Below are 24,438 nucleotides of genomic sequence, written 5' to 3'. Positions count from 1 at the left end.
TTATGAAGCTAAATATCTGTAACAGTATTGCTACTCTGGAGATTACATTTATTCTTAAAGGTATTCACTTAAACCCAGGTATCTGCACTCAGAGAAAATATATTTTCATATTCATTCCATTAGAGGACTAGTTTCAATGACATTTATATTCAACGAGCCATTCTTACAATCAAAATTAGCACTTTTGTAAATGCTTATATGGAGAAAAAACTTGATAATTTACATATTCTCAGATTAAAGACAACCGAGACTCAAACTTACAGTATGTGTTATCAGACGTTTGATGTTTTGGAGGCCTTCAAATACAAAGATTACTATTGTTTCTGTCACTATTATGTTTGTCAATATTTCAAATTAAACTTCTATGTCAAATGTCTAAGAAATGTTCTTGATAGCAAGTTTGTCTAATATTTCTTTCGCAGTCGTTTCCAGCCGGAAGTAGCGTACCGGAAGTCTTGCCGCGTGTATGCAAACCGGTAGTGGTGACACAACTTTACAATAAAATCACGCTTTTTGCAATGTTGTTATGTGCTGTTGTTGTGTATAATTAACTGTTGCACAAGATGATATCATTAGATTTCCTCGACGATGTTCGGCGAATGAATAAGCGCCAGGTATGTATTAACTACATGTTTCATTTGCATTGCTTTCTGCTACTACACGTCAGCTTGAATGGTTGAAAGATGGTTTATGTTTTTACCCATTTATTACTGTAATTTGCAAATATAATGCTATTTGAATCGCTGTACACATGGTTAATAATTGATCCGGACTTTAAATTAAGTATAGTGCCTTAAACTATAGTTGAACCCATGATTACAGCAATCCTTGTTTTTATTAGCATTATATACATTTCGTGAAAGCATAATAGAAAACATGAAACATGGTGCAGACATTAAAACAAAAGCTTTCTAAAATTGAGCAATATTCTCGTGTTTAGCTTTACTATCAGGTGCTGAATTTTGGGATGATTGTATCTTCAGCCTTGATGATCTGGAAAGGTTTAATGGTTGGAACTGGAAGTGAGAGCCCAATTGTTGTTGTTCTCAGGTAAGGCAACCAGTAACAGTCTGCCCATCATTTTCAGATCTGAAACTTTGCACACATTTTTTACATTGATTCCCCATCATGCACAGTTGAAAATGTTAACCAAAAATGTTTTTATGTCAATATCTTTTTTTAGTGGAAGTATGGAACCTGCATTTTACAGAGGAGATCTCCTCTTCCTCACAAATCGTGTTGAAGATCCGATCAGAGTGGGTGAAATTGTTGTGTTCAGGATTGAAGGAAGAGAAATTCCCATCGTACACAGAGTCCTAAAAATTCATGAGAAGTATGTACACTTAAAAGATTCAAGCCTTTTATTGTCTCATTATGCACAATTTTCCTGCACAATGAAATTCTTACTTTGCTGTTCACACCAATGCCTTTAAAAACAAGATTAAAAGTACAAGATCACAGGTTCGGTGTTGGTGAGACATGTTTTTGAAATATTTTTATCAAGGCAAAATCTGAATCTGAAAAAGATTCAAATTCACTGCATTAAGAATTTAAATTGTCGGGACGGGAGCAGCATGTACTAAGCTTTATTGCTAAATCCAGGTTGTACTCCTTTATGAGTGTCTGATGCCTATGTTCATTCTAATAACCTAGACCCTATTGTTTCTTATAGAGAAAATGGGGACATCAAGTTCTTGACAAAAGGTGACAATAATCAAGTGGATGACAGGGGCCTTTACAAACAGGGGCAGCACTGGCTGGAAAAGAAAGATGTGGTGGGCAGAACAAGAGGGTAAGAAAATGCATCACATTTAATGTGACTAACCACATCAGTTAATCAGTAAAACAGTTAAGTGAACAGATATGGAGAACTTTATCTCATTTGTGGCATTTCTCATATCGTTCTTCCTCTATTCCAGGTTTGTGCCTTACATTGGAATTGTCACAATTTTGATGAATGACTACCCCCAATTAAAGGTATGCAGTGTACTGAAATCAGTACTTACTTGAGATACGTTGTACATTTTATACATTATAATACTTTTTCTTTATTCCCTGACAGTATGCTGTACTGTGTATGCTTGGGCTGTTTGTTTTGGTACATAGAGAATGAAGACCCTCAACAACAATTTTGTCAGTCAAACCATCGATGCATTTCTCTAGTTTTTACATTGTTTGTTTATATGCATGGGAGTGCTAAGAAACATTCTCTTAAAAGAAGGTCAAATTATAATTTTCTCCGAAAGAACACACAACTTTTTATATTTGTTAATTTTCCATGTCTTACAAAATTGAGCTTTTGCTTGATGTGACTTTACAGACAGATTTCCTCTTTCTTAAACGTCAAAATTTTGTATGAAATAAAATGTTGTGTCAAATGTTACATTGTATTATTTTGTGTAAGGTATGAAGCATAATTAAGGCTAGTTCTTTTGCTTTCATTTGTTTTATTTACACCTAACACAGTGGTATGTATTTACACAAATTATTTAATTAAGCTGTTCGTTTGTTCAATATACATAAAAATGAAATAATAATATATTATTAAATAAGTGAATAAAAAAATTAAGTTAATTATCAAGTAGACACATTAACAAAGTGCCTACACTTGTATTTCCATCTTATTTCTATAAAACTACATTCGACCACAACCAACCAAAAGTGGGTGGATTAAACATATATGTCCAATACATTTCAATTAGTTTATGAGATTAAATTAAATCATTCTGTTAAAATTAACAACAAAATTATTTGAAACTACAGTTTCCATGTCGCGTTTCTCTACCGCTTCTATCAACCGGAAGTGACATAACCGGAAAAAAGTTGCCGCGTATCCGCTAACCAACAGAAGTGGTTGCGGAGCGTCAGAAAAAAATATATTTTTTGAAAATCTTATATATATAACTTGCTGTTGTTGTACAATATGTTATCATTAGATTTCCTCGATGATGTTCGCCGAATGAATAAGCGTCAGGTATGTATTTATTTTGCTAGCTTGATGCTTCCTTCCTTGCCATTGCTTTATGTTACTACACGTCAGCCTGAATGACTGACAGCTGGTGTAACGTTCTTACATATTTATTATTACTGCTCTGCACCGACGGTTTTACATGCATAATGTTGTTTCAGCTTGTTATTATAAGGTGCTGTTATTTATTTTATAGTTGAAGATGCAAACCGAAAATAGGCTTTTCTAGCAGCCGCTATTCACCTTATAGTTTAGTCGCTTTACCGTTACATTTACTATTACTTTTTTTTTTTTTTTTTTTTTTTTTTGATGAATCCAATACAGCATTTATTTAATAAGCAGTCTATATTTTCATAAGTATGATTAAGATAAATATTACAAACTAAAACTAAAGCTTGTTGACATCATCCAATATTTTTCTGTTTTTCAGCTTTACTATCAAGTGCTGAATTTTGGGATGATTGTATCTTCAGCCTTGATGATATGGAAAGGCTTGATGGTTGTAACTGGAAGTGAGAGCCCAATTGTTGTTGTTCTCAGGTAAGGCAACCAGTAACAGAGTCTGCTCATCACTTTCAGATCCAAGACTTGGTATGGATTTCTCTTGCATGCATTGTTGTGGATTTCTGTAGGGCCATTGCCTATTTTATTTGGAAACCATTAACATTTTTAAATGTCCTTCATTTATTTCTTTAGTGGAAGTATGGAACCTGCATTTTACAGAGGAGATCTCCTCTTCCTCACGAATCGTGTTGAAGATCCGATCAGAGTGGGAGAAATTGTTGTGTTTAGAATTGAAGGAAGAGAAATTCCCATTGTACACAGAGTCCTAAAAATTCATGAGAAGTAAGTACACCCGTAAGACATGTTTTTGAAATATATTTTCATCAAGAAGGATTTTTGCAAGTCCTGCACATATGGGCAGGGCAGAAGAATAGATGAATAGCAATATAAGGGCATACGTTTTTGGTAAAAAAAATCTAGTGTACTTTGTTCTGGAAAAACATTATGATTCCAGTCTAATTCCTGGCATTAAGAATTTTAAATTTGTCAGGGGCCAGGGCAGGAGCAGCATGTACTAAGCTATATTAGTAAGTCAAGTAGTACTTTCTTATGATTGTCTAGTCATACTGATGCCTTTGTTCATTCTAATAACTTAAATGCATGGTGATTTCAGAGAAAATGGCGACATCAAGTTTTTGACAAAAGGTGACAATAATGCTGTGGATGATAGAGGTCTTTACAAGCAAGGGCAGCACTGGCTGGAGAAGAAAGATGTAGTGGGTAGAGCAAGAGGGTAAGTAATAAAAAAGCTGTTAACCAAATTAGTAAATAAGTTAAACTGTGAGAAAATGTGCATGTTTTTCTGATCACTGTTTCTCTGGGGCAGGTTCGTGCCTTACATCGGAATAGTCACAATTTTAATGAATGACTACCCCAAATTTAAGGTATGCAATGTACTGATGTCAAGAGAAATATTCATGTTTAACTTATGAAAGTTGTATGTTACTTTAATGTGTTTTTTTTTATTCTTCCCTGACAGTATGCTGTACTGTGTTTGCTTGGGCTGTTTGTTTTGGTACATCGAGAATGAAGCTGCTCAAGAGCAATGGTGTCAGTCAAATCATGCAACAGCATTCTCTAATGACCAGTTTTTATGATGTTTTTTGTTTGTGTGAAAATCCTGCACTTGCTTTAAGTCAAAGTAATTATTTTCTCTGCTTGATAAAACACGCAAACATGAGGTACATAAAACTACTGAAAGCATTTATATTCGCTAATTTTCCATGTCTTACAAAATTCTGTTTTTGTTCGATCTGACTTTACCCACAGGTGACCTTGCATTGTATGTTGAATACTTTCTTAAACCTCAATATTTTGTATGAAATAAAAATGCTGAGCCAAATATCAAATCATATTATTTGGTGTGTATAAGATATGAAGCCTTAAGTCTTATTCTTTCGCTTTCTCTCTACATTACATAGAGAATTTGTAAATGGTTTGTTCATTCACAAAGCGACTATACACTTGCATTGCATTTTCATTTATTTATTTAATCGACATGCAAACACAAATGTTTTTCATTATAAGTGAGCATATTTTCCTCCGGGTTAAAAGCAATGCAAATGTAGAAATAAACCAAATGGTGCAGTGTGAATCTTTAATTTGAGGTTATGTCAGTGTGTATTAAACTGTCTCGTTTAAAGATCAAGACTACCCATTTACTGTCGTTACGTGCGTTTAATGACAACATCTATGAGCTCAGAGCTGCGTGCCATACCAGCCCCCTTGGCTCGTATAAAACAAGACCGCAAAGATACAGTGAAAGAAAAGCTGGCACGAGCTGAATCTGAACTGAGGAGCCCAACTGTCGGATACTTGACACGAGAATATGGCTGTGAAAAGCGGAAATGAACTGTGCAAATATAGATTATTATTCATCTTCATAATGCTCTTCAACATATCCTTAAGTACATCAGTTAGTCTAGATTTAACCGAGTTGCGAAATAAAGTTTCCAAATTTAAAGTCCATCCACGAGGGAATCTCTGGGCTACAGGTAGGCTATGTGGTTTTAATTGTAGTATCACTTTTAAGCGTTCAAATAACAATTGAAGAGTTTGCAAAATGAGATGACTCCGTTTTTAACATTTTTGTCAAAATGTTTATTATTATGTTATTATTTTGTTTTATGGTGCTTCTTAGCTGTATTTTTTAAGTTAAAATTTAAAAAACGGAGTTATCTCGTTTTGCAACGAAACTCTTCAATTGATTTGTTTTTTCCCACATGAAAAAATTGTGTAACGTTAGAAGTAAACTGTGGAATAGTTGTTTTTGCAAGTTTACTACAGGATTTATACAGTTTATTAATAATTAAAAAAAAGAATATTATATCATACAATATATAGTAAACTATGATATACGACAGTGTATACTATTTAGTCTACTACAGTGTTTTTCATGTGGGACTTTCTTATGAACTAAAACTGTTTTGATCCTTTTAATTATCTGCCTAAATCCATGTTCCAACATCATTATTGTCTTCTAGGTCATTTCATGGGCAAGAAAAGCATTTCAAATAGCCAGTTACTAGACAACTCATCATCCTCAGGATCTAAGAGGTTTCGTATTCGGTCAGCGAGTTCAGAAACTGAAGATTTGAGGGAACTGATCAGTCAGGAGGTCCTGAAAGTCGCTCTTCAAGCTGAACTTCAGGATCCAAAAGGGACACAAGATCTTCATAACCAGGTGAATCAAACTATTCACAGATTCTGTTTACAAAATGTACATAGCTAAGAAAGAGATTTAAATATGTCTTACTGTACTCTTATTTACATGTTTATCTTTTATTTCAGGACACAGACTTCTTGATGAAGCTTTTGAAAAACTACACCAAAGAAAGAAACATTGGCTAGCCTACATAAAATATTTATGTGACTTACAATTGTTTACAAGATCTGTATACACAAGTCTTATTTAATGCTCTTGTTTGTGTTTCTTATTTATGCCTGTTATATAAATATGTATGTATTTTGTAAAAGTGTTTAAACTAAATTCATAGACTGCTGTGGCTACTGCATATTAACTGTATGAATGGATGGATGGATGGATGAAGACTTTAAAAATGTATTTTAAGAAAATAAATATGAAACAGCAAAAAAAGTATTATTATCACCTCTTATATTGATGTCAAAAGATGCAAAGTTATCTTAACCTACATGAAAAATACTGTAGTAAAAGTATTTACTTTAATAAATGCTAGTAAAATTCCTAGGTGCTATTGTGTTTTTTAAACCTTATCATAGTAAAAATTAAAGTATATGCATACTGTATTGTACTTACTACAGTTAATCAATTCACTATATACTATGCATTAATAAAGTTTAGACTAGTTACCATAATATAGGCTATACTACAGTTAATACTTAAGTTTACTAAAGTATTTTTTATGTTTCGTATGAACACTGAGATAAGAAAAAAACGTGCATTGGTAAATATTCAAATTTCCATAATATATCAAATTCAAAAAGTACCTGGTTAAGTGCAAAAGGTTAAAAACAGTAGGATTTTAAACAAACTTGCTTCAATATAAACACACATTTGGCTTTGACATAATTGATTGGTAACAAATAATTACCAAATTGCGTAATTTCAGTGTTTTAGAGACCCGAGGTTAATATATGACAGAGTGATGAGTAATGCTAAACACACATGCTCCTGTGTTAAGCGAAATTAGACAGTAATGAGTTTATTTCTTTATCAAACTGAACTAAATGAATTTATTACAGATATAACCAGTACTGTATTTATGCAGCTGTGTGGTGTTTTATCACAGACATGTAGAGGGCAGCAATGCACTACAGGCCTGAAAACAACATCCACACGAAGAAGAAAAAACATGGATCAGTGTAGAAAAGCATGAGTCTCTTCAAATAATCAAAAAGTTTGCTTTAAAATGCCTTTAGTTGTGTTTTGTGGTTATCCGTGCAGTGGTAAAACGCGACGAGTACATGAACTGAAAGATTACTTGACGCAAAACACAGGGAGAAAGGTTCATATTGTCGGAGATGAAGCTCAAGGAATTGATAAGAACTCTGTATATGCAGGTAAAAAGCTTCTTACAACCCATACTTGAAGTAAATACTGTATTTTACTAGTATTTACGATATACGATGATATGCTATTAAATAGTAAACTATAGTAGATTGTAGTGTACTGTAGTATGTAATAGTAATTAGCATTGCTACACTTTGGTACACTGCAAAAAAATGACTTTCTTTCTTGGTATTTTTGTCTTGTTTTCAGTAGAAATATTAAAAAATTATTTTATTTACTGTAGATGCCTTTTCTTGATGAGCAAAATGACCTAAGAAAATAGACAAAAAATATACAATTTAAGTGAATTTGATCTTAAAATAAGCAAAAAGATCTGCCAATGGGGTGAGAAAAAAAAGTTGAAATAAAAATAATTTTTTCAAGCAAAATTTTCTCACCCCATTGGCAGATATTTTTGCTTGTTTTAAGCACAAATTCGCTTAAATTGTAATTTTTTGTCTAAAACTAGACTTATTTTCTTAGGTCATTTTGATAATCAAGAAAATACAACTTAATTTTAAGAATTTTTAGATATTTCTACTGAAAACAAGACAAAAAATACTGTAAGAAAGTAATTTTGCGGTTTAATACTATAGTTTAGTGTACAGTATAGTGATTTGATAAACTGTATATTCTGTTTATTTACTACACACATTATCTAGGAACTTTACTGTAGTTTACTAATTAATTAACAAATACCATACTTTACATTTAGTATGCTAAGGTACAAAAACACTGTTGTATCTAGGCATTACATTACAGTTTACTATAGTACATTGATAAACTGTAGCAAATACTATAGTATATTATAGTATAAAATATATATACATACAAATATATCAAATGAAAGAACAGACCCTCTGCTTTCAAACAAACAATAAACAAACAAAACGGGGAAAACCGGTTTCATTCTATGTGTATGGGTATTTTTCTTTAAAAATACTTTTTAAGCAAAAAGCTGAAATAATTGCATTTTTGTGAAGGAATTTTGTTAGAGATCAGATTCAGAACGATTATCAAAACATACATAGAGTTTAAAATTAGTAAATAACGTTTTGGCTTCAGTGTTTTCATAAATTGGGTAAGTGCATAACAATTCTTCAGAACGTGCAAATGTTATTTTCTTAATTGACGAGATAAATCGTCAATGGCGGGGAAAGAGTTTAAGGGGACACAAGACTTATTTTAAGATGTCAAATAAATCTTTGGTGTCCCTAGAGTACGTATGTGAAGTTTTAGGTCAAAATACCCCACAGATAATGTATTATAGCATGTTAAAATCGCCACTTTGTAGTTGTGAGCAAAAATGTTTAGTTTTTGGGTGTGTTCTTTTAAATGCAATGAGTTGATCTCTGCACTAAATGGCGGTATTATCCCCTTCTGACATCACAGTGGGGGCCAAATTTCAATTACCTATTTTTTCACATGCTTGCAAAGAATAGTTTACCAAAACAAACGTTACTCTTTTTCACATTTTCTAGGTTGATAGAAGCACTGGGGACCAAATTATAATTAAACATGGAAAAAGTCAGATTTTCATGATATGTCCCATTTAATCAAATGTGCTTTAATGGGCAACTCACAAACTCATTGTGGGCACCATGTTGGAGACCTCTGATCTAGGCATTTTGCTACAGTTTTTTTTTTGTAATAAATTGATAAACAAGTAAATACTGCAGTATACTTTAAAATCAACTATACAAAGGTACAAAACTACTATATTATAGGAATATTACTACAGGTTACTATAATAAATACTGAAATATTGTACAGTATTTTTAATGTGGGAGTTCATGTTAAAAGTAATGCTCACCATGTGCTGCCTAGATATTGCACACATGCTCTATCAAAAGCTATAACCTATAAAAAAGAACCAAATTTACATAGCTATAAGCATATGTAATATTGTCACCATGCGTATAAATAGTCTAACAGGACGTGTTGTGTCACATTTACTATTTGACTGCAGACTCACAAAAAGAGAAGAATCTGAGAGGAGAACTGCGAGCTGAAGTTGAGAGGTGAGATGTTATTTATCTCTATGTCTGCCTCATACATTAAATAGACATACTGGTACATTCTCTGTATGGACTTATTCATGTTACTTAAAATTACATTTGAATCCAAAATTACAATCAATTCAAGTATTCAATTTGATCCAAGTATGGTCTGCTTTGAGCAGATGTAAATCATTAACTTATGTACTCTTGTTTTTGGATACAGGAAAGTCAGTAAAGATGACATTGTGATTCTTGACTCCTTGAATTACATTAAAGGTAAATTGAAATGATGACGTGATTGCGGTGTTAGAATATACATGTATAGGACTTGTTTTTCTGAAGAGTTAAACCCATTTTTGTGTTATATGGAACGGCATGAAGATTGCAGCTTTGCTGGCACTGACGAAGACAAGTAAAATAGCAGATCTTGGTCTGAACAGCTGGCGTTACATAAGGCACTTTAACATTTAAGTCTCGCATAACATTAACAAATAATTGGCTTTCATTTCTAGGTTACAGATATGAGCTCTTTTGTCTTATCAAACATACACAGACACCCTTTTGCTTGGTATGTAAACTCTAGAAACTCCTCCTGAACATGTTTGAAACTTCTGCCCATTGTTTAATAAAACAGTACTTATAGTTTATACTTCAATCTTCTACAGGTGTACTGTTTAACATCAGCTGAAATGAGCTCAGAATGGAATAAAGAGAGAGAGGCTGATTCTCAGTACAGTCAGGAACTGTAAGTATGATTATTTAATTTATTTATTAATATTAATTGCATTTTTTCAAGCTTTTCTTATTGCTTCATTTACTATCAATAATTAGCATTTCTGTTTTTTTATTATAATAGTCTTGACGCACTTATACTGAGATTTGAAGCTCCTGATTCAAGGAACAGATGGGATAGTCCACTCTTTACTATTCAGAAAGAGGACACACTTCCATTTGAAGCCATCTGTGATGCACTTTTCAGAAAAAAAGCACCACCGCCTAATCAGTCAACACAGAGTGTAAGAACATTACTTGCATACTTGCATAATGCATTAATGCATCATTCTAGCAAAACCTTGACTCTGTTGTCATGTGATATAGCAACCACTCTCATCCACCAATTTTCTGTATGAGCTGGACAAAGTTACACAAGACGTCTTAATGGTACAATTTCCATTTTATGTGAAAATCTTTATATGAAATTTGAATGTATGCAGATGTATTTAATATACTTATTAGTTTTAAATTACAACATATTATTGTAATATTTGTAAGTATGAATTGTATTTTAAGGCTATTTTATTTTGTAGGCTGTTCTTGACTCACAGAAGACGAGCGTGCCTGGGGATCTTATATCTATTCCTGGAGCTACAGAAAAGATATCCTTTTCTTAACAAATTTATCATTTTAATCTTATTCGTGCACTGAACTTTTGTTTGTTTAGTATTTCTTTGCTTTGGTCCTAGGGTGAAAAAGTAGTCATGTCTTGCTTTCAGCCAGAGCACTTTGATATTCTCATATATTTTTGCTAATCGTTTCTCCGTATAGCAGATCATTAAAAAATAGATTACTTTAAAAAAGTCACATCAAGTCTTGAATTTTAATAGCCTCTGCTGAAATGTTGTACGTTGAGAAAAATTGAATCCGTTTAATGCTAATTGAAGACTGATTGAACCTATGTGCATGCAATGAATACACAGACATCAAAGAATGCTATTTCGTTTTAATGCATTTGCAATTTGTTGACGGTAAAGGTAACCAAAGGTGCCAGTACAGATGGCCTTTTGAAATAATATAGCATTCAAAGGGAATATTCCTAGAATTAATTTAAACGGCAGTATCAGAAATGTGCTCCTGCTGATCATTTTAAAACTGGTTTATTGGATGTGGTAATACGATTCACAATATGCAACCGCTTAATTTCCTTAACCTTTTTAATACATCGAACTCACGAGAAGTCTAAACATGGTGGAGCTAAGGAAACTCAGACGTCAGTTCATCAGTTACACCAAGATGCATCCAACGGAGAACATTGGACAGATTGCCAATATGTTTGTGCAGTATCTCAATAAGAGTATGCACTAATTGTACTCTTTTTAATTGTAGTTAATGACATATTTATTGTTTTCAAGTTGCTTTTTAACAATGTTTATGTTTTAAGTGCAATAAAATGTGAAATCTTTCAATGCATGTGAGTATTCATAACAGTTCGTAACTGTGCTGTAGTAATTCTTGCTTATGAAGTTTGAAGTTTATATCCAAGGATTATCCAAAAAACACGAAATTCATCTAAAAATACAATTCAGTACTTTGATGCATTTGAAGAGACATGATGACCAGAATTAACTTGAAGTCAGAATTGAACTCATTCATCCATTTAAGCATCATTTCACATGTGCTAACCACTAGGCCCACACATAATACAACACATTTTCCTAAAGATACAAACATGCTTTGAAAGGTTTAACTACATTTAACTGCTTGACTTACTGGCCCAATCCTATTATGCTCAAAAATACCAAATGCTTTATTCGAAATGGGACACTGTAGTTGTTAAGCACCTCTTTAAAAACAGGATGAAAATAAAACCGTATTAAATGTTTTAGTAGACCACATGAATTGTGGTATACAAATCTTGAACCGACTGCAAGGTTTAAACAAAGCTGCCTGCATCATATACCTACAGATGTTTTCTCACTCCATGTGTGTGCAGGCTATAATGAAATAATGCATTAAACTCATCTAGACACTGACTTTATAGTATTTTTTTGCAAGCCTCTTGTTTATGCCTCAGGGATGATCTCTGTGTCTTATTGACTCTTCTTTTAGTGAATCACTGCAGGAAATCAGTCCAGCTGTTTATGTGAAACATTTTAATGTGGTAAATATGGTGTGTAAAGATTGTGTCTTGAATGACCTCTCACGCTCTGCTGAATGGGGAAATCAGGAACAGTTTTACAGATTTGTGTAGATTTTTATCACTATCACTCTTTAAATATACAATTATTACATAAAGTTAATATTTTTATATTAAATAAATGCTTTCCTATCTGACTTTAAAGTTAATTCCTGTACAGGGAAATTAAAGTACATATGAGTTGTGATTCAAGGTGAAACGTCTCACAATTTCAATAGGTTTCGGTTTTTGGCTCTTCTTATGTAATTTACACTAAACTATTGACCGTCATAATAGAAACACTATTAGTAAAATGTTCAACTTTATGATGAAAATCTTTCCAAATGAAATTTAGTAAACCAATATAGTTTTTTGCGTCTAATTAGAAAGTATAGCAAAATACCTATTATTTTTTGCAAAGTTTCCCAGCCTAAGTGATTAGATATCAAATATTATAATATTCATATAAGAGGAAGCTTATATATATATATATATATTTAAAAGCTGCAAAATACCACTTTATTGTCTGAAACTAATGGGTTGTTAAGTGCTGCCACCTTTTGGCAAAATAGCAATATTAATTTAACATCAAAACACATTTGATACCAATGGATGAATTAAATTGAGTAATTTTATCAGGGTTCCCACACCTTAATTAACTTTAAATTCAAGGACCTTTCAACGACTTTCCCGGTCCGAAACCCTTGAATTCAAGGACTAAATGTGGGGACACATTTCAAGTGAGAGCAGGGTTACATTGTGTTATCTTTAAAGATACATTGTTACAGTTCCCTTTCAAGGGAACTCACGCTGCATCACTGCAGTGACACTTTGGGGAGCCTCCAGGCCAGGGGTAAGTGCATCTGAATGTGTATATCAAATTCAACCAATGGTGAGGCTTAATGACAAAGACAGGGTGACACGGGAGCCAGGAAGTATATCGCTATCTGAAATATTGCCACAGACGGCGTTACAGGGATGCAGGAAGAATGGCAAGGGAGACACAGCATCTCGTTCCCTTCTCAGGGAACAACAGTTACATATGTAACCAGAGACGTTTTCGTGTGTCAAACACAACTATGCAAAAAAGCATTTTGGTATGAATCAACATTTGCATAAAGAAGATATAAGCATTTAAAGCGAAAAGTTTAGCACGTGTGCTTCAAACGTCTAGAATTCTTATGCATTATCCTACAATACACAAGGAATAAAATGGATTTTTTTCCAGAAAACTTCTTGCATAAAATAGATTAAAGCACTTTCAAGGACCTGTATCTATGTATGTATATTTTCAAAAACTTCCCAGGGCCTTGAATTTTTTCCATCAGATTCACAACTTTCAAGGACCCGTGGGAAACCTGTTTTATGGAGGACATGTTTACTTTACAAAAGTATGACCTAAGTGTTCAAGAAATCCACAGCAAGTTGTTGAATTTCCGATGTGGTTTTCCACAGGCATTCAAATGCTAAAAACAATGAGAGTCTACACATTCTGGTTGACACAGCCATACTTATATTGCTGTAATATCTAGATATTGTACTTTTTTCACACTTTATCCCTAAACAAGATCTAAGACAATTGGACCTTTTTGTTGCATTATATCCAAAAACCTTTTTGTGAGTACCCCATTTTTAACTACTTTAAAGTTGGGGACCGGGGGTACTTGAACCAACCAAAACCTATTCAATTAATTTTTAAACGTTTTGTGTAAATAACAAAATAAATATACCCATCATCTTTGACAACCGAGTTGTCTATCTTTCATGCTTTGCAGTAGTACAGTTAAGGTATAATAACATATTGTATAACATTTTCAGACAGTGCGTGTCGACTACGAAGTAGTCAGGTATTTTTTCCACCTCACTAGTGTAATTTGAGTGTTATCTGAAGACAGTCTATTATTGTAAAATACAATACACTCTATCAACTGATTTAGTTTACAAAACAACAAAAGAGATTTATATTCTGTCCATCCAAGCTTGACAAAGACTTAATAGAGATTCAAACTCATGATAGAGAGATTTCTAGTTACAAATAACATAAATCTAAACAGTGGAGGTTCAGAAATGTTTTAAGAAGAAACAAACCCTCTATGTAAGCAATCCATAACTCATGTAGATATATACTTTTTATTTTACTATCAAACAAAACATTGATTATAGAACTGTGTTAACATGTGTACCAAATGTTATGTAAATATATTTTATTTATTTTTCCTTTTACACTAAAAGATTGTGGTAAAATCATCTAACCAAAAATCTCAGAATTTCATCAATCTTTGTGAAGTTATGTATAACATGATTTGAGAGCGGTTTACGGATAATCTGATTGGTAAAAATAAGATCTTCTGGTTTCTTTGTCTTTGGTTATTTTTTCTCATTTGTTGTTTTCTTGGACACTGTTTTACACGTGTTGGTGTATTTGTGCTTATCATTCCTGTATAGAAAATAAGAGAACAGAAAAGATTCATGTTGAGTTCAAAGTGCAAGTATAATGACATTGTATAGGCAACAGGTCACTAGTTTCTAAGTGCAAAAATGGCAATAAATTAACTTCCCATATTCTAGGATGGAGGATTGAAAAGAACAGTTCAAAGTTTAAATGCACGTGTGATTATGTTTAAAGATTGCATATGACTCAGTCTGTAAAAACTCAGCTGTAATCATTTTTTGTGATTCACTGGGTTTTACATAAAATCATCCTACACAATATAAAGAACATGAAAAATAATAATTTAATGAGTAGGACAAAGTAAAAAATGTAAATGTTTCAGTATAAAATCATTAATTTCAATATTATAAATGAAAAATATAAGTACTGTATTTTAAAAACTATCATTTACAGTCATTTTAATGGCCATGACTACTTTGATGCTGCTAATTTCATTATTAGATTAAGACTTTAGTCTGGATTTTACAGACAGGGTCACAAATTACACCACCTGTAAATCAAGGGTGATGTTGCAACATCAGTCAGTAGCCAATGGGATGTTTATAACCCTCAAATAAAGGCAAATCAGCTGAATTAGTGGTGGTGACAAGAAAAAAAGAGCAATATACCTGCTCATCTTAACTTTGCTCCTACAGCCCTGTCCACCTTCCCAGTGGCTTGTAAAAGTTGCTCTGGTCATCATACCACCACAACCAACACATGGCTTTCCATTGCCATAAGGCTGGAGAGACAAAACAAAGCAAGAACATAAAAGTTTTGTTTTAGTATTAGGTACAGTAAATTATATGCATAAAAATATATCTTGTTTTGTATGTTAAAATAAGGTATTAACCACTGATCTATATAAATGACTGGATTGCGCATAGAACGCTTGACGTAACTGCGTGAGGTGAAGCCAGCGCAGAGTTCGAGCCGCCATCTTGGTATACCCAACAGGCAGAGAGCGTCATTGACTTCCATTCAAAATCATGATCAAAATTTACCCCCTTTACAGCGTATCAGTTACACAAGGTTAATTTTTAGGATATGTGTACGTTAATTATTTGTTAATTCTGGTGTTATTTGCAATGTTTATGTTTTAATCGGGCAGGATAATGGATTTATAAAAAACCGTTAAGGTGAGTGTGTCTGCTGCATTTGTTAATGACATGGGTATAAATAAAGTTTTTTTTGACATTCAGCTACACTGTGACGGTCAGCGTTATCTCTAAATAAGTTTAGGTAACTTGTAAGTTAAGATAACATAATTACAAAACTAGCAAATTATTGCATGCACATACTGTACAAAGCATGATTATTTATTTAGATTTCAGAATGAGCACGTTTATTGTCATTAATACTAAATATGCTGCGGTCTGTCTGCTGATCTGATACTGTAATAAAGATGAATGTATAATAACTGTTTAAAACGCAAAATGTACAACTTTCAGTAAATAACTATTTACATGCTTTGGACGTTTGTGTTGTTATAATGTACAGGGTAACTTCAGATATAAAAACGAAGACGAGTAAAGTGATGTTTTATCATTAAAATCTGATAACGTCCATTGATTAAAAAGAACGTTTGGGTATACCAACATGGCGGTGCGGTGGCTTCACAAGTGTGACGTCATGCGCAATCCAGTCATTTATATAGATCAGTGGTATTAACACATTATACATGCTTTTAATTTAAAGCAATTTAAGGGCAGTTTCCCTGACAGGGCTTATCCTAAAATACATGTTTGAGCTGCCTTAATTTAAAAACATGCTGCCCTAACAAATTTTTATGTTATCACTGCCATTGTTTTGTTTCACGATGCACAGCAATATTGTTTTTGTTTGGTATGTTTGTAAAAAACGACTTAAATGCCCTAATTTAACTAAGGCCTAGTCCTGGATTAATCTAAACCCTGTCTGTAAAACTGCCCGATAAGGTTCATTCAAGCTAACTTTGATTAGTATGTGTGTGTGATCACTGGAATGGAAACACATTTCCTTTGTGTTACTAACACAATGCTCTACCAGTTGAGCTACATGAACTTATTTTAATATTTAAATTGTGATCATTTAAATGGTATTAATACTCCAAATAGGATTAAAGCGGCTGACCTGTTCTTTAGCACAATAACCACAGATCATTCTAGTGGCCAGCTCCATCAGATGGTCCTGATCCTCATCATGGCAAGCATCACACGGGTAAGCCCGACCACAGCACGGGAATCTGTCGGGAAAAATACATTAATACATACACAAAACCTTTTAAGACAAAAGACACAAATTCAAGCCCCAGATGTTATACGTCTATGACAATTCTCAGTCGATCACTTTAAATCTAAACTTAAGACTTTTTTCTAAACAAAGCATTCACATAATTTTTCAAGTAAATGTACTTGTCGCACAATAGTTAGCATGTACGGAACAAAGCATTCACATAACTCGTCTGGGTAATATACTAATGCTGCAATAGCTAGCCTGTCTGGAACCGAGCATATATTAAAACACAACACTGTGTGACAATTGCATTACATGTGAACGGTCCCTACACTAATAAGATTTTGTTTCTCTCTCCCTGGCTGCCGTGGAGGTCAACACACCACTGATCTACTGGCCGTCCTTCAATGTGATGCCAGCTGATGCCTGACCTACAACCACCGTTGGAACCAGTTTAATCTCCTTATCCGTTTACATCCCACATAAATATATATATTTTTTTCCCTCCTAGCTCTTTTTCCTCCCAGGCTTAAAGAATTTGGGAGGTTTTTCCTCTTAGGGGTTTTTTCAACCACGGAGTCAGCCGACATTGGCTTAACTTAGCACCCCCTTGTATACGATACATTATTAATACGCTCGCTTGTAAAGTTTATTCATAGCCGCTGTATTTTGCTACTTATATTGTCTGTCGATTTTTTTCTGTGGTTTCCCCTGCTTCTTTTAATGTAAAGCTGCTGAACCAATTAGCAATTGTGAAAAGCGCTATATAAATTAAATTGAATTGAAAAGGTTACTGTCTGTTACCTTAGCCATCTGTGACTTTGTTTGTAGTGCTTGCAGGCACCTTTATCAGGTAAAGGTTTCCCTTGCTGAACTGCAGGGTCTCGAAATCGTCTTGTGTATTGAGTAGCTGCACCTTTAAATCAAATAAAATGAATAAACATGATTGTAACAATACTTGTAGCCCAGAATGTAAATGCAAGGGAAACAATAGCTGTACTTTAAATAGTAAAGGTCTATGAGAATATAGCACAAGAGTCAGACCTGTCAGATTTCTGGGCTGTGGCTGAATGAACTGAAAGCGTGCAGCATCCACAAAAAGGCTGAGTTTTGTGTGACAATGTTGACAGTTATGTTCCCTGTTTTGCCCATAGGTCAGATTCTAGAGAAAAACAGGAAAAGAAGAAGAGAAAGTAAATGACAATATTATCAAATGCTTTCGATTACAAAGAAACAATAAAACATATAACGGAAATGAAAGACCAAGGCTGTTAAAGTAGATGACAGAATTTTTACTTTTAGGTGAAATATTCTTTTAAAATATTTAAAGTAGTGTTAATATTCAATTGATATTAAAAACACATACTGTATTACTCAAAAAATATACGCTCCAACAAAACCATATCGTAATTTTACTCTTTATGAGTAGATTGACTACACAATACAGACTTAAAATTAACTTATCATGTGAATATTATCGCAGACCTTAATTGTGTCCTCTTTGTCGCAGTTAAGGCAACCGACACTGAACTCAGAGTCCTGCAGTATCAGGTCCACAGCCACGGCTGCTTTAAGGTCCAGGTAGCCCAAAACATCACTGTAGTGGTGCAGCATACTTGGTCTGAAAGCAGCTTTGATCCCTGCTTCGCATTTCCCACAATGAGCTGTACAGGGCAGACGGCCATTCAGGGTCAGGTCAGAGCTCACTTTACACCTACAGTACAAGAAGGGACACTGTGATTGAAAAAAATCAAAGGCCTGTAAGGGTAAAATCCTAAATACAGGGGTGAACCAAAAAGTTACCATCAGTATGTTCTAAAGAAACATCTATAACTATTTTAGTGTGCTTCGAAAACAGGACTAAAATTCACCGACTGCACTGCAGGGTCACTGAGATCTGTTTGGCCGCCACAGTGGCTGTCTGTTCTCCCAATCTCAAGCCCAGCAGTTTGATCTCAGTGCCACTCCGTCGCTCTCTTGTTTTTATGTTCTCCACCTGCCGGTCGCCTCCCTCCCCTTCAGTACCAGGAGCAGTCTCCTCTTCCTCTTCCTCCTCAACACCTTCATCCTGCTCTTCCCCCACCTCCTCTTCTTCCGAAGCCATACCGAGTGACACTATACGCTCAGGAGTGTTTGAGTTTTTGCCTTGGTTCTTAAAAACCGTGACCTTGAGTTGCTCATAGGGGACAAATTGTATTCCGGCTCTCTCTAGGTCAATGTCTTTCTTCAACTGCAAACAGCAGAGATTTTATAGGGATTTAAATTAAGAGTTTAACTGGATAAGCACATTTACATAGTTAAATAAGAGAGACTCACCTGTCTGGCTCCATCAGTGAAGAGTTTTTCCATGCTACGATCCAACCAGCGCAGGTAAGGCCTAAAGAGCAACTCAACTCTGCCCATCAGCTGGTTAGTGGCATGTTTGGCCTTCAGCCATTCCTCTGAGACCTTCTGTACATGTCTGCAAACAAAACATACAATATAGTCATTCTCTCTAGTTTATATTTTTATGCTATATTCGAGTTGACAGAACCAAAAACCGGGTTTTTCTGACCTGCCCATGAGCTCTGGCAAGTCCTGGTCCACTGGAACATCCAAAGTGAATACCTATACATTCATTATCTTTTAGTCATTTGACGCAAGTATTTACATTAAACTTGAGTATTGTTTAAAGCATGCATACCTCTTGAGGGTAATTCTCAGGAAAGCTGACCATGATTTCGATTTCATTTTGGTCAAAAGGCTACAAAACAACAGACATTGTCAGTGTATAATACTACCATAACTGTATCCAGCACACCTACTTACAGTATTTACTACACTGCTTAAAGGAAAACACCACCGTTTTTCAATATTTTACTATGTTCTTACCTCAACTTAGACAAATTAATACATACATATCCTTATTCATTGCATACACTTAATCTTTGTACAGCGCGTCGTGAATGTGTTAGCATTTAGCCTAGCCCCATTCATTCCTTAGGATCCAAACAGGGATAAATTTAGAAGCCACCAAACACTTCCATGTTTTCCCTATGACAGAAGAGCACTAAAGGGCAATTTATAGTCAAGCGTAGGTCCTAGGGCGTAGCCGAGATGGCGTAGGTTCCGCGTCGGTTTTCATTTATACTTGTGTGTCGTCGTCCGCGTCGACGTTTAAACACACCCGCAGACCGCTGGTAGGCCGTAATCACGCGTATAACCACAGTAGCAGCAAAAGAAGTCACAGAAGAAGAAGCTTAGCAAGTTAACCCACAAACAAAGAAGAAACAGCAACTTGTTGTGTATAATTTGAGAAGACCAGCAATGATGGAAGTAAATAAACAGCGACTTTTGATGCAGTTTGAGTTAAATCACTCATCAACTTGGCTCATCTTTGTTTTCACCGTCACAAACGGAAAAACCTATGACGCAGTTTTTTTACCTGACGGGAGGGTTTCTGGTGGACCAATCACAGCGCTTGCGGTCCGCGTAGATCTGACGCGCTGTTAAAAATTTGGTGAGGTGCGCGTCAGGCTACGCACAGGCTACGGATAGCCTACCCGACCTACGCACGACTATAAATCGCCCATTAGTTTGCAACACTTCAACCTCGGCGTGCAGTAACATCATCATTCCTCCTGACTACTCCCCCTCTTGCTTAAACTTCTGTCAATATTACTGTGTGCCCGAGGTCGAAGTTCTGCAAACTAAGTGCTCTTCTGCCATACAATATAGTTCTCATTTTTATCCACTTAAAAATCCCCACGTTTTATTTTGTGCCACCATACTTACTCATGTACTTTAAATAGGGAAAACATGGAAGTGTTTGGTGGCTTCTAAATTCATCCCTGTTTGGATCCTAAGGAATGAATGGGGCTATGCTAAATGCTAACACATTAACAACACACTGTACAAAGATAAAGTGGACGCATTGAGAAAAGATCGGTATGTTTTCATTATTTAAGCTGAGGTAATAACATAGTGAAATATTAAAAAACGGTTGTGTTTTCCTTTAACCTATTCTAGACAATAGTCTAGTCGATAAGTCTTACCCAGTCAGGGTCTGTAGCTTGGACCGTCACTCTGTAGTAGGTCAGCTTTCCATCTTCTCGCTCCTGCACTATAAGGTTGTCTTTTGGGAATCTCTTGATCAGTTGTGCGATCTCAGTGGCTCTCAGCTGCTTGCAGACCTCCTCGGTGAGATCAGCCAGTTTGGCTTGTTCTTGAGCTGGTCGTGGAGCAGGGGGCCTGAAGTTGCTCTTCTCTCTGGGTTTCTCTTTAGGCTGGTCCTCTACAGGTGGAAGCTGCTCGGGGTGCCAAAAGCGACAACGGTCTTCCATCGCACAAAAGCCAGACATGAAGTAGCTGCAGGTTCTCCGGGCTCGTTCTCGTTTCACGGGAGCAGTTTTGCGGCTGGTTGGGATCGACTGCTTCTCTTTACCCGATTGGCTGCTTTCACTTGACTCTGACGGCTGACCATCTGCATTTTTGACCTTCTCTCTGTGATCTTTCTTTGGATCTGTGCTACTTTCTGCTTCATTCACAGCTGGGGCGGCAGCCGCAGCTCTCTGATGAAGAAAGCGGCACCTTTTACCGTAATAGCATCGTCTGCCTTGAGAGTAAAAACGGCAGAGCGGTCGCACCGGTTCAGCCTTCTGTACTGTGTCTGTATTGTTGATCTCCTCATGATGGCTTGTGCTGTCCCGTTCGGTTTCAGTGGATAAGGATGAAGGGGCTGGTTCATCTTCAGGATGGCTCACCTCCGAAGACTTTGAATTAAAAATAAAACAAGATTATGGAGTGTTTGGCACTTGACACTTTTGTTCTCGAAATGCAGGTGTAGTTTTTAATGTGTGATGAAGCATTTATGATATATTTAAAAGCATGACAAAGCTGTGTTTTCTTTAAAGCTTGATATTTTTAGTTTCCAGCTAAACTAATTTAGTCAAAGACTGCTGCTGAGAACTTAAAACCCATTAACCAGTCTATTAAAAAGACACTAGTTTGCTTGTTAACGCAGATAACTTAAATCTATTTTCTGCATGTGTTTGCATAGCATCATTGGTGCACATTGAACTCCTTTATGTCAATGAACACACGCGTGCCACACAATGTGATCAGGAAATGCTTTTTACTGTATAATGAAAAAAATGACATTATTGAAACAATTAACTTACGTATTAAAAAATATGGTTAAAGTCTTTTTTAAAAATTATGCTAACTCTATGGTTTAATTTACGGGTGTTTTCTTCAAGTGAGATCAACAGATCGCATTGACATGTTATGTATGCTATAACCAAGTTACTTGCTTGTTGTCTTTTATTCAAATCAATGAAATTTAGATGTTCGCCACTAACCTGCACCACACCTGCACTTTCTGACTCCATTAAATCGGACACCAGCTGTCAATAAAAACCACCCAATGCCTAAATAGTTATAGCTGATTGTCACTGCGATTCCTGACGTTAGCATAAACCTAAACATATGAGCTTTCTAAATAAAAGCTTCCTCCAGGGGGCGCTTGGCTGGCTCAAAAACATTTGTTTTTGTCATAATTGGATCAAAAGTATGTTAGAATATGTAATCTTTTAAATGTATTCATTTAAATGATTTAAACATGACATACACATTGAGATTTTGTCCAGCAAACTCTGTAAAGGGAGGTTTTTAAAATCCTTTATGTTGTTAAAACGATCAACTATAATTGGTCCAACCTTACAGCGCGGAGAAAAGTAACAGTCACCACGTGACCACACAGGATCGGTTCTGGATAGAGGGCATACGGTTACGAAAAATCTCGCGAGATGTTTAGCATAACAGCGCTCCTCCGGCGAGATTTCACGAGATTTTGGCCGTAGCTGTATCTTTCTAGCCACAACGCAGGCTCGGAATCGCTTCCTTCAGACACACGTCTGTAATAGTTATTCTTAAATAAAGACACAGCTAGACTTTAATAATAAGTAACGAATTAAAAAATAAATTCGTTGATTAGTTTGAAAAAATTATAATGCCACGTCTTCATACTTTTGGAGTAGATGCCCTCTTGCGTTATGAAGTAGAATGACAATAAGAGAGTTCAAGTTCAAGTACTGAAAGGCCACATACTCATAATACAAAGCACATTTGAATGCCTAGTATGTAAATGAAAGAGGACTTTTTGACAGGTTTAGAAATACATGGTTCACTACATTTCTTAAACACCTAAATAATTGACAATTTACAAGAGGATGAAGGTATAAATATTTCAGTGTGTCATTAGATATACCAGATACCTGAGTCACATCATCCAGGACAGAGGAACATTCAGAGAGCTCAACTATTCTGATTCTCTTAAGGTCTCATTTGTTTCCACGAAAGTAAAATAGTGGACAAATATATTAATAATGACTCTAATGCAAGTGTTTGTGACATTTTGGGAGAGTTACCATAAAAGTGATTCGGTTTTACAGCCTGTGTGGGATTACCTGCGACTCAACCACTTTGACACGCTTCGATCTCCCCTCTTTCCTGTGATTCTGACTGTAGCATCATACTTTGTTCTTTGTCTGCCCTACCTAGTATGCGACGTTATGGGAGAGAATTGGCCAGCTATTTACCAGTACAAGATCCAGCCTGGCAAGATGGCCACACCTGCAATGGTCCTACACTGCAGTGGAGTTACCCTCTATAATCATTTACTTCTGGTGTTTCCTGCAGCAGTGGCTCAGTGGATGTGGAGACCTTCCATACCTCTGCCCGAACAAGCACCTACTTTACTAGAACTTGCAGTTGGGGTGGTTGGAAACCTTCTCCTTTTTGACTTTCAGTACTTCATATGGCACATTTTGCATCATAGGATACAGTGGCTGTATGCCACTTTTCATGCCATCCACCACATTTACTCCGCTCCCTTTGCTTTGGCCACACAGTGCCTCGGAGGGTGGGAGCTGGTTACAGTGGGTTTTTGGACCACACTCAATCCTGTTTTGCTGAGATGTCACCTTCTCACCACCTGGGCATTCATGGTGGTCCATGTGTATGTATCTGTGGAGGACCACTGTGGATATGATTTTCCCTGGTCCACATCACGCCTGATTCCTTTTGGTGTTTATGGAGGTCCAAGCAAGCATGATGTACACCACCAGAAGCCTAATACTAACTTTGCTCCACATTTTAGCCACTGGGACAAACTGTTTGGGACTCATACTGATTTTAGTTTTGTTAAAACTAAGTGATGACCATTTAAAAAGTGTACCTCAAAACACAAAATCAGTATGTATGGCGTTAAAATGAATTAAGTCAGGTTACATTTTGCTTTTTTGAGTTAGAATGAAACCAAACCAAGCATGGTAAACCAGCATGAGAAGAGATAGAAAT

The 24,438-nt window shown here is 35.4% G+C and overlaps 6 protein-coding genes across 6 annotated transcripts; 5 read left to right on the top strand and 1 right to left on the bottom strand.

Moving 5' to 3' along the window:
* The first annotated feature begins 473 nt into the window (after positions 1-473).
* On the top strand, positions 474-2,383 carry LOC135773495 (signal peptidase complex catalytic subunit SEC11A-like). The gene is made up of 6 exons (XM_065283104.1): positions 474-614; positions 941-1,050; positions 1,184-1,333; positions 1,673-1,792; positions 1,920-1,977; positions 2,063-2,383. The coding sequence occupies exons 1-6, from the start codon at positions 564-566 to the stop codon at positions 2,111-2,113; spliced, it is 540 nt and encodes a 179-aa protein (XP_065139176.1). The 5' UTR covers positions 474-563; the 3' UTR covers positions 2,114-2,383.
* A 420-nt stretch (positions 2,384-2,803) lies between these two features.
* Positions 2,804-4,905, top strand: sec11a (SEC11 homolog A, signal peptidase complex subunit). Its single transcript, XM_065283106.2, has 6 exons — positions 2,804-2,974; positions 3,399-3,508; positions 3,665-3,814; positions 4,146-4,265; positions 4,359-4,416; positions 4,512-4,905. The coding sequence occupies exons 1-6, from the start codon at positions 2,924-2,926 to the stop codon at positions 4,560-4,562; spliced, it is 540 nt and encodes a 179-aa protein (XP_065139178.1). The 5' UTR covers positions 2,804-2,923; the 3' UTR covers positions 4,563-4,905.
* Positions 4,906-5,028: 123 nt separating this feature from the next.
* nmba (neuromedin Ba) lies at positions 5,029-6,737 on the top strand. Its single transcript, XM_065283107.1, has 3 exons — positions 5,029-5,526; positions 6,016-6,215; positions 6,323-6,737. Exons 1-3 carry the CDS (start codon positions 5,361-5,363, stop codon positions 6,380-6,382), a joined length of 426 nt encoding a protein of 141 aa, XP_065139179.1. The 5' UTR covers positions 5,029-5,360; the 3' UTR covers positions 6,383-6,737.
* Positions 6,738-7,223: 486 nt separating this feature from the next.
* Positions 7,224-11,741, top strand: kti12 (KTI12 chromatin associated homolog). Its single transcript, XM_065283102.2, has 9 exons — positions 7,224-7,573; positions 9,532-9,583; positions 9,786-9,838; positions 10,075-10,130; positions 10,228-10,307; positions 10,419-10,578; positions 10,661-10,723; positions 10,870-10,938; positions 11,501-11,741. Exons 1-9 carry the CDS (start codon positions 7,423-7,425, stop codon positions 11,642-11,644), a joined length of 828 nt encoding a protein of 275 aa, XP_065139174.1. The 5' UTR covers positions 7,224-7,422; the 3' UTR covers positions 11,645-11,741.
* Positions 11,742-14,483: 2,742 nt separating this feature from the next.
* LOC135773489 (uncharacterized) lies at positions 14,484-22,599 on the bottom strand. Its single transcript, XM_065283098.2, has 12 exons — positions 22,440-22,599; positions 21,135-21,851; positions 19,784-19,843; positions 19,655-19,707; positions 19,417-19,561; positions 18,972-19,330; positions 18,586-18,814; positions 18,145-18,262; positions 17,905-18,016; positions 16,999-17,110; positions 15,516-15,628; positions 14,484-14,892 (listed from the first exon to the last, which is right to left on the bottom strand). Exons 1-12 carry the CDS (start codon positions 22,467-22,469, stop codon positions 14,823-14,825), a joined length of 2,118 nt encoding a protein of 705 aa, XP_065139170.1. The 5' UTR covers positions 22,470-22,599; the 3' UTR covers positions 14,484-14,822.
* An 866-nt stretch (positions 22,600-23,465) lies between these two features.
* Positions 23,466-24,296, top strand: ch25hl1.2 (cholesterol 25-hydroxylase like 1, tandem duplicate 2). The gene has a single exon (XM_065278646.2). The coding sequence runs from the start codon at positions 23,466-23,468 to the stop codon at positions 24,294-24,296; it is 831 nt and encodes a 276-aa protein (XP_065134718.2).
* The last annotated feature ends 142 nt before the right edge of the window (positions 24,297-24,438 follow it).

The sequence above is a fragment of the Paramisgurnus dabryanus genome, chromosome 9 (genome assembly GCF_030506205.2).
Source record: "Paramisgurnus dabryanus chromosome 9, PD_genome_1.1, whole genome shotgun sequence".
NCBI classification, from domain to species: Eukaryota; Metazoa; Chordata; class Actinopteri; order Cypriniformes; family Cobitidae; genus Paramisgurnus; species Paramisgurnus dabryanus.
This window is presented reverse-complemented; position numbering and strand designations above follow the sequence as displayed.